At 42.4% G+C, this 15,475-nt stretch overlaps 1 protein-coding gene across 1 annotated transcript in view; it reads left to right on the forward strand.

Moving 5' to 3' along the window:
• Positions 1-15,475, forward strand: part of LOC126299010 (coiled-coil domain-containing protein 175-like) — a 142,236-nt gene that overhangs the window by 27,081 nt on the left and 99,680 nt on the right. The window contains exon 3 of the mRNA XM_049990643.1: positions 4,959-5,128. Within this exon, the coding sequence (XP_049846600.1) occupies positions 4,959-5,128 (170 nt within the window). The remainder of the gene's footprint in view (positions 1-4,958; positions 5,129-15,475) is intronic.

Raw genomic sequence — 15,475 nt, forward strand, 5'->3', positions numbered from 1 at the left:
ACAATGCTACTTTAATTCAAAGCACATCTTTAATGACACACTGATAGTTTTCTGTCCATTTTTATATTACCAGTTTCCAGTAAAAATATTACTTATAGCAGGCAGTTTCATAGATAGAAACAAAACTAATATTTTATAGCTCTTTTAAACAACTATTTCAGATGATTACAGGACAGTCACATCTAGAGGACACAGTAAATAATTATCCTAATAATTGATCCAGAAAGTATAGTGAATTTAAACTATATATATATATATATATATATATATATATATATATATATATATATATATATATATATATATATATATATATATGAAACTTATGGGAAATCTAATCATGTCTTTTGAATAAAAAGTTAGCCTTGTGTCATGAACACATATGGAAAAAACAGCACCTCACAAAAATTTGAATAACCACAGAAGACCTGGCAATGCCACCTCTCAACACTGTCAGTGTGGTTACCTCACAGACCAACATTGGCTCCATAACAACATGAGTAGATATACACACGGCAATATACTCAGTACTTGACTGGCACAGGTGGCTGATAACTAAGCACATAAGACTTTGGCACGAAGCACAAAATAAGATCAACGGTGGTTTAACTCCACATGAGCAGTGGCAGCTCCATTTACTGCTGCTCGCAAGTCAACACTTTTGTCAGAGGATCTGCCCATACCACACAATGTGTGTGACCTCCATGGCAGACTTTCTAAGTACTCCACTGCTCTACCCATGCCAGCTATTTCAAGTTCTCTGGCGGGGATGCTAAATATGTCCCTCCCCCTCCCCTCCCCCCTCTCGGCCCCCTATAAGGTCATCCAGGGCTGAAAATAGTAGGGTTTGGGCTGTGATCTAGAGCACAGAAAGCGTTGGAGGACCTGGCAATGGACGGATAACTGAAGAAAGCATCAATGCTGCTGGCTCTACTGGAAGGGTTGAAGTACAAGGAGGCTATGCCAGGTGGGTACAACAGTGGAAGTAGGAATGAGGGCATCTCCATATCAACAAAGGGGAGAGGGGCTGGATCAAAATCAATGGTGTAGGTGCGAGCCTCACTGGAGCCCAAGGGTGCAGATGATGGGAGGATGGCAAAGGGCATGTAGGAGGTGGCAACAGTGAGACAAGCTGCAAGTGGGAGCCCACCCCTGGAGTGGTGATGGGATCTACCCTGCCTCTAGTGACCAGAAGGCCGCAGTGGTGACACTCCAATAGGATGTGGGTGCAGTTGATTTGCATGACGGGTCACCTGTTCCCTACTGCCATCCACCACCGACTGTTGCCAACACTTGTGGCCCACCATGATATCTGGCTGCCGGCAGGAGGACAAGGCCCAAAAGGCAGCCCCAGGAGTAAAATGCAGAGGGCAAGGTGGTTCGTGGCACGGGGTGCAACAACTCCCGGAGGTCTCCATGTGGCACCCATGGAAGTGCTCCACCGGACTGCGTCCTTTGACGGGCATTGCCCGGTATGTAGCCAGAGAACTCAAAATAGCATTTATTGTGAAAAGAATCAGATACAGACTTCTTCATTTGGCTCTTGAATGTAAGCACAAAGTGCTCCACCACCAACTTAGAATCTGGGGAAAACCTGGTGGCAGTTAGATGCTCAACTCCAACTATACAAATTGCCTACAGTGTGACACAGCAACTGGAGTCTGTAAGGAAACCATGGCAGGAGACAGTCGCTCAACAGATTACTCCTCTACAGTAAATTTGACTACGCCTCGGACAATGTTGAGTCGATCACAGTGGAGAAAGAACTTATATCATACTGGATCTGCATCTGAAGAGATGTATTCCAACCAACCCATCAGGGTCACTAAAATGATTTTCTGGAGAAGTGGGTCGGAAGCCATGGCAGTCATGACCTCCGGTGCTGTCAACAGGAAATCTGGTATTGTTTATTGTAATGCATTATCCAATGGCAAAAGTGGAACAGGCCCCACCAATGCATCAGCATTGGCATGCTAGGCAGTGGCGTGGTAACGAATGCCATAACAATAGTTGCTGAGAAAGAGGGCTCATCATTGCAACCAAAGGGCAGTCCAATCCAGCAGACTGGAACGACAGCCAAAAAATGGAAACCAACAGCTTGTAGTTGGTGATGAGAAGAAACCTTGTCTCCATACAGAATGTCATGGAACTTTTGAACCCTGAAAACAGTAGCTAGCACCTCATTTTCCACTTGTTAATATTCACATTGCACAGCGGAAAGTGTCTTAGATGCGTAAGTGATGGGCTGTTCGGTGCTGTTTGGGTTCCAATGAGACAGGGCAGCATCAATTTCGTACTGGGACTGTCAAGAGGCCAGGATTAAAGGTATTCCAGGGGTAAAGGAAGCCAGAAAGGGAGCAGAGCACGAATTATACCTGAGAGACTGAAAAGTTTGTTGACTATCCACAGGTGAGACAAACTGGCGATGCTGGTTGAGAGGTTGGTGCCCTTCATGTGATCTTCCATGGGGACAAGACCATCTTTACTAAGCACATGACTCAAAAAACGCACTTTCAGGGAGAAACAACTGCACTTTTCCAACTTGCAAGGGCATTCACCCGGAGGTGCTGTAAAACCGACTAAAGGTTTTGTAAATGTTCCACTCGAGTAGGGCCTGTGACCCAGATGCCATCAAGGTAATTGATACAACAGGGAATGCCTTTAATCAGCTGCTCCAAATATCTTTGGTAAATTCCCAGCTGTGATAAGATTCCAGACCTGAAGTGATAAAGCCCAAGGGAGGTGTTAAGGAACAGGAAAGTCCAAGAAACTGCATCCAATGGCAACTGCAGGTAAGCATCATATATGTCAATTTGGGAAAAAGACTGCCCCCCCCCTCCCCCACGGATACATCATCAAAAAGACTGCTTACTGCAGAATGAGATACCAGTCTGTGACACATGGTGTGTTGACCGTCTGTTAAAAATCACCACAAAGGCACATGGGGCTGTCAGATTTCTGAATCTCCACCAAAGGGTGGGCCACTGACTCAACAAAATAGGGGAAATGATGTCATGATCCTGCCAAGACTGCAGCTTAGCCTTTCCCTTATTGTGCATGGTGAAGGGAATGTGGTGGGGGCAACAAAATTTAGATGCTGCTGATGGCTCGAAAGAGAAACATGCCTCGAAATTTTCTGCCCAGACCAAGCACGAACAGCAACGTAGATCACCACATGCTACACAACAGTTTATAATGGTAAGGGGCAACTGATTTTTAAGTGTACCTGTAGGGCAGTTTCAATTTCCTTCCTGGAAAGGCCACTTCCCCCACCAGGAATTCAGCACTCTCATGAGTTTGCTGACAGACTGTAGCACATTTGTGACACTCAAAACAACTCTTGTGTGAGAGGCCTCGCAGATCAGTGATCCAGGCCACATACAACTGTCCAAGGTGCTTGTGGTACTGGTTAAACTGCAACCCTGTTGTCACCACATGTGTTTCACAGGCAAAATACTGCATAAGTAACCAATGGAATTCATTAAAGGGAAGCTTCTTGGGCTCAGTGGATGCCTTCCAGTTTTAGACAACTTCATATAAACCCACACTGCTGGATGACGAGGCATCCATATGAACTGAATAGACAATTCACTTTACCTGACAGTAAAGTGACAACTAAGCACATGACAGCACTCGGCATGAAGCGCAAGGCGAGGTATGCAGCAATTTAACTCTGCATGAGCACTGCCCTGCTCCATGTGCTGCCACTCACAGGTAAACACTTCCACCAGTGGATCTACCCTCCGTGGCAGGTTTCTGAACTACTCCAGTGCTCTACCTGTGCCAACTCAATTGCCTCCATTATGCTTCCGCTGATGGGGATACTAAAGAAATCATTCTGACTCTTGTGCTACTGCAACATTTGCTGAGGCAGGCTGTCAAGTAACGCACATTCCGTCTCCAGGAAATGAGAGGCTGTTTGCCATGGTCTGGCATCTGCAAGCTGAACAAGAAAACTTTTGAGTTCTTAAATTTAAATGACAACTCTGTTTCATCCATAACTTAACAGACTAATCAATTATTCTAGCCAACTTGCACCTCTCACACCAATCATGAGCAGAAAGCTTCTATGAATTACATAAACATAGTCACATAGTAAGATAGTAGAAAGTAGTTTCCTTCCTGTTTTGTTCATTTTTAGTAGCATATTTCTTTGTGATCTTAAAATGTGGAAATTACTAATAATCATTATATAAGTTTCGTTACATTTAAATATGTGGATTCCATAGCCTGTTTCAGCTCTCCAAATAATAGGCTGTAATTCTTAAGAAGAAATGATTGAATGAATAAATGGCAGAATATCTACTAATAAATTGTAATTTTATGAATGGTTGATCGTCTTCCCCATGTATCACACTAGGTACAAAACCGCCTCTGTGTTAGTTTTAAAATGCATCTTTCTATGTCGATCGTGCTCTGAGAAAAATCTCTAAAAATAGCTATGCCAGTACGACACACCAGTTAAATCACTTTCTTAGCATGTACTTAAAACAGATACTGTATCTTAAGTTTTCATAATATTTGACAAGTAACATTCATCCAAAAGGACAAGATAAAGGGTTAAACTTTAATTATCTCTAAAATTAGAATGGTAGCTAAATTTTGTTTTTAAGGTAAACTTTTTGTTTAATTAATAGCAGACAGCATAATTTCACCTCTAATGCTACTGAACTGAGTAGTTTTAAAAAGATTACAAAATTTCCAATTCTGGCATATTTGATCAGATTTTCTGGAACTCTGTATTTTACATCTTTTATGGTGTAAATATACTAAGATGTTCTGTATCATTCATTTTATTGGAGGTGATTGCACAATATTTCTGTGTGCTGCATTTAGGTAGCAATATGAGTGTGGAAAAATGTGTAATGTGTGGAGCACCATAACGCATAGTGATGTGTTAACTTAACAATACACAACATTCTTCGTCATTGTTCGATTGTTGTATCATTGCATTGCAGATGTATGCTGAGCATCGAGAAAGTAGGATACAAGATGATACCCTCATACTTAATGGAATGGAAAAGCGGACTGAGAAAACAGAACAAAATAAACATCTCTTGGTTGTGTATAGAGACCTTAGATTACAGTGCATCACAGCACTTCAGAATCTGAATGATCAAATAACAATGTGCGTATTCTCTGTTTATAATCTGAATTAGCATAATATTCTTTAATCAACTATTTAATTACTATATTGAACTATTTACTATATGTACTGTATTAGGATATTATAAAGTTTATTTCAGTTGTTCTGACTGATTTAGTAAATTTTGCATGCTATAAGTTTTGGAGTTCTCAAAATTTGATTTTAACCCCCAGTTCATAATATATGGGGATAGTTTTTCAGAGTTGATTGAAATTGTAGATGCTTAAAATAAATCACTAACAAGCTTTTGCACTTTTTAACAAAAAGTGGAGAAATGTATGCAGCCTCTAAATTTATCAAATCATTTAACATAGCGACTGGAATCTGACATGATCGGGAATGACTCATGAATCTGCAGAGACTGTTCAACAGGCCAAGGGCATCAGAACAGTGAATTTCCACAAAGTAAACATGTGAATAACAATGAGAGAAAGACAAACAACAAAGATGATGTGGCGGAGTAACAAGTCCAGCAAGTAACTCAAAATCAAAACCCTAAGAGAAAACAATTCAGAACCAAAACGATGGTGTGTAGTGAGATCAGTACAGTAGTGCAGTAGGGCAGCTGCAAGTGCTGATAGGCCGGCAGTACTGACATGTTTCCATAGCAAGCACTGCATTGGCAACAGCAGTGCCACAGATTATAGCACCACTGTTTAATGGCCGTCATCGATATCCACAACTGCTGGCAATCTCTCAGACTTGCCAGATCGAGATACCAGATCCCTCTCCCCTGAAATGGTTGCACAGGGTTGGATGTGGCCAGGGCAGCACTTGGAAGGCAAACTGTTGGCACACTAGGAGTCCTGATACTGAAGCCCACTGACTGGTAGGAAGAACCTGGCACATCATTCAATGGTTTGGCATGGATGAACATTCGTGGTCCAACAGTGATGCTGCTGGCAGGTGTGGACAGAATCGATTTGTATGACAGTGCTCCAAACCTATCAGACTGTCAACTATTGTAAGGTGCCACTCATGGGTGGCAAGCACAAGGATTGAATGGGCCCATACTTCCAAGCCTGACAGGCAGCACCCAGTGTGCCATGTCTGGGGCTCCTTGGCTTTGGGGCCAGGAGATGGGGGAGTGTACGCATCTGCTGACCATGGAGAAGTTCCGCTGAGCTATAGTCATGTAGGTGCTCAGATATAATGTGAGTGCAGCTGTAGAGGTGGAAGTGCTCACTACTGTCAACATTTGTTGTATAAATGTTCACACCCTGTGGTCCACTTTTCTGTTGGAGGACAGGTGAAATGATGTAGCAAACAGGTGCTTGATGCAATTGGAGGTGCAGAACTGTTCAAAAGCCATTGCTGTGAACTGGGGTCCATTGTCACATGTTGGTGCGCAGAAGCCCATCTATGGCTAGTGTCTGTATGAGTGAATTGAGGGTGGTGTTAGTGGTAGTGGTTGCCAGGCTGACCATGTGTGGGTAATGAGAATAAGTGTCCATGACAACGAGCCACATAGAGCCTAGAAAGGGGCCTGAAAAGACCATGTCAATGTGATTCCAGGGGTGTTGGGGTGATGGGGGTGGGCCAAGGGAAGAACAGACTGCATACCATGGCCTCCACATCATTTTTTAGTCCTGACTAGTGGGCATATTGCCTTGCATGGGCTTTCATTTGCTACATACCCCAATGCCCATGATGGAGTAGTTGCAAAACCTGAGGGCTCGTGGTAGACAAGATGACAACATGATGAGTATCTGCCTGTGAATCAAGCAGGAGATCATCAGAGATGAGTGGCAAATGGTGGGAAAGACATGCCCAGACCCAGAGTTTGTGGTCGTTGGACTTTGTAAAATATGTGAGCTACCCATGGAGCTCACAGTGCAGAACATACTGTAGGACAGGGTCACGGTGTGTGTCTGTAGTGATGAGAGTAGCTGTAATGGGGAAAACCTCCAAAGTGTGCTGCCATGCCACAGATTTTCTGTTGGCCTAATGCTGGGTTGGGTCCTAAGGTTAGATGAGAGAGGGCATCCACATTTGTTTGTCGCGCCGTCAGCTTGTATTTAATGGTATAACGGCAGGAGCTGAGGAAAAGTGCCCAATACCATCTGCTTTGGAAGCCAGGAGTGTGGGCCAAAGAGTGCTACTTGCGGTTTGTTATAGTAATGAGGTTAAACTGGGTCCCTAATACGTAAACATGGCACTTTCTTAATGGCAAAGATTATCACCATAGCCTCCTCCTTGATCTGTGAGTAGTTCTTTTGAGCAGTTGTCAGTGCTTGGGAGGCATAGACAATTGGTTGTTCAGTACCTTCATTCCTCATATGTGCCAGCACTTCATCAGTGCTCATGGGAGAAACACCAGTGGCCAAAACCTTGGTGCATGATGGAGAAAAGGGTGTAAGGCAGTGTGCTGAGCACAGTGTGTGCTTCATGTGTGTGAAAGCATGCTCACAGGCAGCCATTCATCTGTACTGAAACCATTCTTCTGCAATTGGTTGAGCAGCTGCATAAATTTGGATGCTTGTGAAAGGAACACAGAATAATAATTCACCTTACACAAAAAGGCCTTGAAGCTTCTGTAGGTTTGGGGGGTGGAGTAAAGATTCAATAGAAGAAATGTTGGACTCAGTGTGCTGGATCCCAGCTTTAGTGAGCGAGTGTCTGAGGCATTCCACCTGCTCCTGCAAAAATTAGCATTTGTCTAAGCAGCATTTGAAACCTGCATCACACAACCTAGTAAAGAGGGTGCAAAGGTTGTGCAGTGGTCCTGATGTGTAGCACCCATGACAGTTATGTCATTGAGGTAGCTGGTACAATTGGGAATGGGCACGGTTAACTGCTACAGGTATCTCTGGAAGATTTCTGGAGCTGAAAAGATCTCAGAGGACAAGGACTTGTATATGTATAAGCCAAAGGGTTGTTGATGACCATAATGCACACAGGTCATTCAGCTTGTGGAAGGGAACTGTGTGTGAGATGACCTGAACCTTATCAGTGATTGAGGATCCAAACAGCAAGAAGGTATCAAAACTGAAAATGTTGCCAGCCCAGTGACTATTGATAATGCACAGAGTTATTAGTCATGTAATTGTTTTATACAGATAGCCGTACTGTAGGTGCAAACATGTGGTTGCTGAAGAGGGGAAGCAGCCTTTTCAGTAGTTGCAGAGGCAACAGTTTGGATGACTGACTGATCTGGCCTTGTAACATTAACAAAAATGCCTTGCTGTGCTGGCACTGAAAATGGCTGAAAGCAAGGAAAAACTGCAACCATAATTTTTCCTGAGGACATGCACCTTTACTGTATGGTTAAATGATGGTGGCGTCCTCTTGGGTAAAATATTCCAGAGGTAAAATAGTCCCCCATTTGTATCTCCGGCCGCGGACTACTCAGGAGAAACATCATTATCAAGAGAAACAAAACTGGCATTCTACGTATCAGAGTGTGGAATGTCAGATCCCTTAATTGGGCAGCTAGGTTAAAAAATTAAAAGGGGGAATGGATAGGTTAAAGTTAGATATAGTGGGAATTAGTGAAGTTCGGTGGCAGGAGGAACAAGACTTCTGGCCAGGTGAATATAGGGTTATAAATACAAAATCAAATAGGGGTAATGCAGGATTAGGTATAATAACAAATTTAAAAAAATAGGACTGCAGGTAAGCTACTACAAACAGCAGAGTGAATGCATTATTGTAGCTAAGATAGACACAAAGCCTATGTCTACCACAGTAGCAGAAGTTTATGTGCCAACTAGCTCCACAGATGAGGAAGAGATGGGTGAAATGTATGATGAGATACAAGAAATGATTCATATAGTCAAGGTACACAAAAATTTAATAGTCATGGGGGACTGGGGAAGATCAGTTTGGATTTCGTAGAAATGTTGGAACAAATGAGGCAATACTGATCCTACGATATATCTTAGAAGATAGATTAAGGAAAGACAAAACTACATTTCTAGCATTTGTAGACTTAGGAAAGCTTTTGACAATGTTGACTGGAATACTCTCTTTCAAATTCTGAAGGTGGCAGGGGTCAAATACAGGCTATTTACAATTTGTACAGAAAGTAGATGGCAGTTATAAAAGGCCAGGGCATGAAAGGGAAGCAGGAGTTGGGAAGGGAGCGAGACAGGGTTGAGCAAGCAGTAAAGGAAACAAAAGAAAAATTCGGAGTAGGAATTAAAATCCTTAGAGAAGAAATAAAAACACTGATGTTTGCCGATGACACTGTAATTCTGTCAGAGACAGCAAAGGACCTGGAAGAGCAATAGAACAGAATGGACACTGTCTTGAAAGGAGGATATAAGATGAACATCAACAAAAGTGAAACGAGGATAATGGAATGTAGTTGCATTAAATCGGGTGATGCTGAAGGAATTAGATTAGGAAATGAGACACTTAAAGTAGTAGATGAGTTTTGCCATTTGGGGAGCAAAATAACTGATGGTGGTTGAAGTAGAGAGGATATAAAATGTAGACTGGCAATGGCAAGGAAAGTGTTTCTGAAGAACAGAAATTTGTTAACATTGAGTATAGATTTAAGTGTCAGGAACTCGTTTCTGAAATTATTTGTATGTAGTGTAGCTGTGTATGGAAGTGAAACATTGGACAATAAATAGTTTAGACAAGAAGAGAATAGAAGCTTTCAAAATGTGGTGCTACTGAAGAATGCTGAAGATTAGATGGGTAGATCACGTAACTAATGAGGAGATATTGAATAGAATTGGGGAGAAGAAAAAGTTGTGGCACAACTTGACTACAAGAAAGGTTTGGTTGGTAGGACATGTTCTAAGGCATCAAGGGATCTCCAGTTTAGTATTGAGAGCAGTGTGGAGGGAAAAAATCATAGAGGGAGACCAAGAGATGAATACACTAAGCAGATTCAGAAGGCTGTAGGTTGCAGTAGGTACTGGGAGATGAAGAAGTTTGCACTGGATAGAGTAGCATGGAGACGTGCATCAAGCCAGTCTTTGGACTGAAGACCACAACAACTGTTTTATATGCAGTTTAAATTGTGGATAGACCCCCAAGAGGAATCAGACTCTCACCATGTGCGACCAGCTTATGGGAGGGTGGGGCTAAGAGAGGGGGGGGGGGGGGGGGGGGGGGAGGGACCCAGATGAGCATGCATTTTGAGTTTAATCAAAGAAACAGTAGCTCCTGTGCCCACCTGGAAATGGACATCCTGGTTTTCAAGCATGAGGTTGATATACAAGGATCAACTTGAGGGATACCTGCCTTAAGTTCATGCAGAATCCCATGATCCATGATGGGAGTGGGATCTGACTGTCCTGACAGTTTGCAACAGACAAATTGGAGATGCACATCATTCTCACAACAGGTGCAGGGCTTCCAGCGATCTGGACAAATGAGCACATGGGTGCACTGTGAAGCAGTCAGCATGCGACTGGCTGTTGAGAGTGTACTGACACATCCAAAATCGATGAATCACACTGTTGCCGAGAAAAAGATGTACAAGTTTAATGCCACTGAGGCGATGGCTGGACCCTGCTTCTTACAGTTGAGTCATGAGGTGTCCATTTTCTGTGTGCGTAATCTCAAAAGAGCACACCATTTTCAAAATACCATCCAAGGATTGTCTAGTTTGAGAGCTGTGGTGCATAGTTCTGGATTGGGAGCGAATTGAACCACTATGCTGCACGTCAAGGACTCTGCATAAGAAATTTTGCAAGTTTCGTTCATAGAAGTAAAATTATACTGTCAAATCAACCCTTGCAAATCCATCACCCACGAGTGGTAAGACTGATCAGGTTGCTTGTGGTATTGATGAGACTTGAGTGATGATGCGATCACAGGGAAACATTGTGAGTAATAATTTGACAATGAATGCATCACCTTGAACATGATCATGACAAGTTCGAGAGTCGAGCCAGTTTCTTTAGTAAGAAAAACGTGTGCAGGTTAACCCAAGGAATGAAGAGCGACTGTTGGAGAACATCATCAGAAACCTGAAAAGCATCAAAGTGCTGTTTGAGGCACAACAAATACGTGCCCCAAACCTCTTTGGCATTGTTAAATGGTGGAAACGCAGGTGGACAGCTCCCCACATTGGGAGTGACCACACCTTGGATGGTGTGGGAACCCTGAATCTGCAGTTGGTTCATCAAAAGTTGAATTTCTTGCTGTTGCTGTTGAAATTGTTGGCACTGCTGCCACTGATGTTGAAACTGCTGCCACTGATGTTGAAACTGCTGCTTTTCATCCATGGATGCTGAAAACTTCTAATTAGTCACCAGTTATAGTGACTGGTGTGTGACAAGTTGTGGAATGACTTGAGAATCTCACTAACAGGCCAAGGGCCCCATAACAGTGAGTCACAGCTGAGAGAGCTGACAGACTGGCAGACGTGTGTCTCTGTAACCAGTGCTGCAGCAGTGCCCACAGCTTATAGAAGCACAGTCTAGCAGTCGTCGTTGGGTCCCTGTCTTCCGGTGGCCTTTCAAACTCGCCAGGTGAGGATACCAGATTACATGATGTGTATTCAGTAATAAAATAATTTTAAAAAGCTTGTCAGTAACATGCACTGTGAATAAGATAATACTGATGATAAACTTTTCCCTTGGTGACTAGGCAGAGGTTTATATGCCACAGGTTGGAGAGGCACACTTCTACACTAACATTAGTGACTGAAGCTATGTAGTCATTGGCTTAAGTTGTGTCAAACATTCTTGCTTCTATTAACATATGACATGTAGTAAAATAGTTGATGTGGTACATGGGCACTAAAAAGTCCATAGCTCTTCTGCTGGATCATTAATTAAACCTTTTTTAAATCTATGTAGAAAAAATCTGAATTCACTTGTGTGATATACTAGATCTTATAGAAGAATTTTCGGTATGATTGTATCTGAATTCCAGGCAGCCAGCTGACTGGGATAGTTTGTGATGCTCCGTCCATGGTTGTGTGCAGCTGGACTAACATGTTGGTAAATGAGAAGACCTGGTTCATAATTGCAGCTGGTAACAGTTAACTTCTCCCCAACTTCTAGACAACTGAGTTGAGCGTAAAGTTTTTGATCATTGAAGGGAAATATTTATTAGATGTGCTCCAAGGATGAACAAGCAGATGGGCAGTGGGCAAGGATTGGACAGTGACCTCAGGTTAAGTTATTAACAGTAATTTAATAAAGAGTCATTGGTTTACTAATGTAAGTTGCTGACAGCAATTAAGGACTCTTAAGCCAGAATTGGCGAGCAAAATAACTGATGATGGTCACAGTAAAGTGGATATAAAATGTAGACTGGCAATGGCAAGGAAAGCGTTTCGGAAGAAGAGGAATTTATTGACATCGAGCATAGATTTAAGTGTCAAGAAGTCTTTTCTGAAAGTATTTGTATGGAGTGTAGCCATGTATGGAAGTGAAACATGGACAGTTAATAGTTTAGACAAAAAGAGAACAGAAGCTAACGAAATGTGGTGCTACAGAAGGATGCTGAAGATTAGATGGGTAGATCACATAACTAATGAGGAAGTATTGAATAGAATTGGGGAGAAGAGAAATTTGTGGCACAACTTGACTAGAAGAAGGGATCAGTTGGTTGGACATATTCTGAGGCATCAAGAGATCACCAATTTAGTATTGGAGGTCAGTCCAGAGGATAAAAATCGTAGAGGGAGACCAAGAGATGAATACACTAAACAGATTCAGAAGGATGTAGGCTGCCGTAGATACTGGGAGATGAAGAAGCTTGCACAGGATAGAGTCGCATGCAGAGCTGCATCAAACCAGTCTCTGGATTGAAGACCACAACAACGAAACAAGCCAGAATTAAGAACTGAACCCATAGTCAATTTCATGACATGGGAGGACTGGCTGCTGGCATCCCAGTGAGGACTGCAAATGGGGTGGTGCTGTTGGATGGTGGCATGCTGTAATGAGGCAAAACTCAGGATTGCGTGCATTTCCACCTGGCAGGTAGGCCACGTGGCACGTTACACCAGGCCACGTGATGGCACAAACTAATAGCATGACAGCACTAGCTCAGCTGCACCAATGCAGTCAGAATTTGCTCGAAACACATTTAGAATGACCAGGGGACACACAAAGCTTATAGAGAATATGATGGATACAGTGAGCATTATTCCTCTGCTATCGAACTGTACCTGTTGTGACCATGTGAGACTAGATTTCAAATACACTACTCCATTGGAATTTAAAATGAATACCACCCTGAAACTTTTTTATTGTATCTCTTGAAATTTCCATTTTTTATTTTATTTTTATTTTTTTTATTTTTTTTTTTAATATCATGATATGTTGCTGCATCTACCCAGTGCTATTGAGTACTTGCTAATTCATTCATTAAACCAATTTATGAAGCACAAAATGTATTAAGTCAATTTAGACCATGTGTCTCATAAGCTGTCTTTTAGTCACAACTGTGACTGCAGAAAAGTTCGTAAGTCGGTTTTCCTTATTGGATATTGTCAATGGAAGTGAGGACATTGTCACTGTTTCTGTGTGATATCTCCTGTGGACCATATGCTTCCTTCATAAGCAAAATGAAATTATGGTGAATCTTAACATGCTTATAATACAGTGCCTTATAATTTTTTGTTGTGTTCATACTAACTTTGTATTGCATAATTAAGGTTATTGTCATTAAGCACGTTATTTTTGCATGCAACTGAAGAGCTACATGAACTACCTACTTACTATTGTGCCAGTCAGTTGATTGTGTGGTTAAAATCTCACAAGTCTGTTTATGATGAAACCATAGGAGCTCATTACCCTCTATTGAAAGTACAGGGCTCAATTTAATATTTCATTCCAAGAGAACCAAGAAGTTAATTGGGATTCGTTAACTGAACTTGCATTTTAGTAGTACACATGGTATCTTTGTATTAGGTATCCAATCAAAAAATTTGTAATTTCCATCTCAATAGCATAAATTGATAGATTACATCAGCTTTCAGCTCTCTGTTTTGACCCTGTAATGTTATGACTTTTGTTACACATCACAAACATCCACTCATGCTCGTTGCCCAAGTTCCAGGCACTACTGTACTCCTGTAAGGATCTGCATTCAATCAAGGCTGTGGACCATTACTCTTGGCTGTGAAGGAAGGAAGGAAGGAAGGAAGGAAGGAAGGAAGGAAGGAAGCAAAGAAAGAAGAAGAAGAAGAAGAAGAAGAAGAAGAAGAAGATTGGAGTTCAATGTCCTATTGACAATGAGCTCATTAGAGATAGAGCACAAGCTCAGATTCGGAAATGAAAGAGGACAGGAGTCAGCAGACTGCTTTCTTGCTTTGCAAATTCCTTTTGTAGTGTCAATATGGTTGAGGCATCCAGCTGCTTCCCATCGGTATGTACATGATGTCCCACAATGCTGACAGCATGGCATGGCCGAACAGTGATGCAACACCACTGTTTCTGTCAGTGACATCCTCCGGACTCAGCAACTATGACAGCATCAGCTAAAGCACAACTGCCACCTGCAGCACTGCAGCAGCCTTGACTGACTGTATAAGCACTGTGGCTAGTTTTCTATGTCCTAGGGCTCAGCTAGCCCCACAGCAGCAGCTCTGATTCTCATGTCTGAGGACAGTTTGCACTGATAGACTGTGGCAGTTGAGGCACAACTGACGTCTCGAGCACTGCAGCCACTGTGACCCACTGTAGAAGTGCTGTGGCTAGCATGCTATGTCCCAGGACTCGGCTGGTCCCATGGCAGCAGCTCTGCATCTAGTGTCTCAGTGCAGGCTCTCCAGATAATAGGTTGAACTGCGGACCCTGCACTGCATTCCAAATAGCACCCCAAGTCTCATGGCCCCATGGTGGTAGTGCTGTGATACTAACACAAGATGATTTCAGTATAACTGTGGCTAGGTATTTATATGCTCACAGGCTGTGCCTCCTTGAGCTTTACTATGCCTTATGGCACATATACTAAAGACTTCCATGGTTGCTGGTGTGGAAATGCTTCTGCCTTTTTCTGCTTAAGTGCTGCTGTGTTAAATATTTCCACACCTTGCCTGGCTGCCTTGCCTTGCAATGTGCTATGGCTGTGTTCTGTTTTGTAAGGCATAACATTTGTACTCACTTGCAGCTGGCTCTGCCATAACCTGCTTCATACTTTGCAAATTTCTGCTGAAGTATGGTTGCTATGTTACAGAAAGGAAGGAGAAGGAAATCAGTTGTGTCCTTATCGAAGCGTGCACTTTTTGCACAGCTTAAAAATCTGTACCAGGTCTGCCAGTCTGTATCTCACTGGGTGTGTGATGAAGAAAGCTAGGATTTTTTTTCTTCCTTTCTTGTTTAGCCATCTGCCTCCTTAAATTCATTTTTTCACTTCTGACTAATTACCATTAACATATGTGAGTATAATCTGCATTTTTATAAAAGA

The sequence above is a fragment of the Schistocerca gregaria genome, chromosome X (genome assembly GCF_023897955.1).
Source record: "Schistocerca gregaria isolate iqSchGreg1 chromosome X, iqSchGreg1.2, whole genome shotgun sequence".
NCBI classification, from domain to species: domain Eukaryota; kingdom Metazoa; phylum Arthropoda; class Insecta; order Orthoptera; family Acrididae; genus Schistocerca; species Schistocerca gregaria.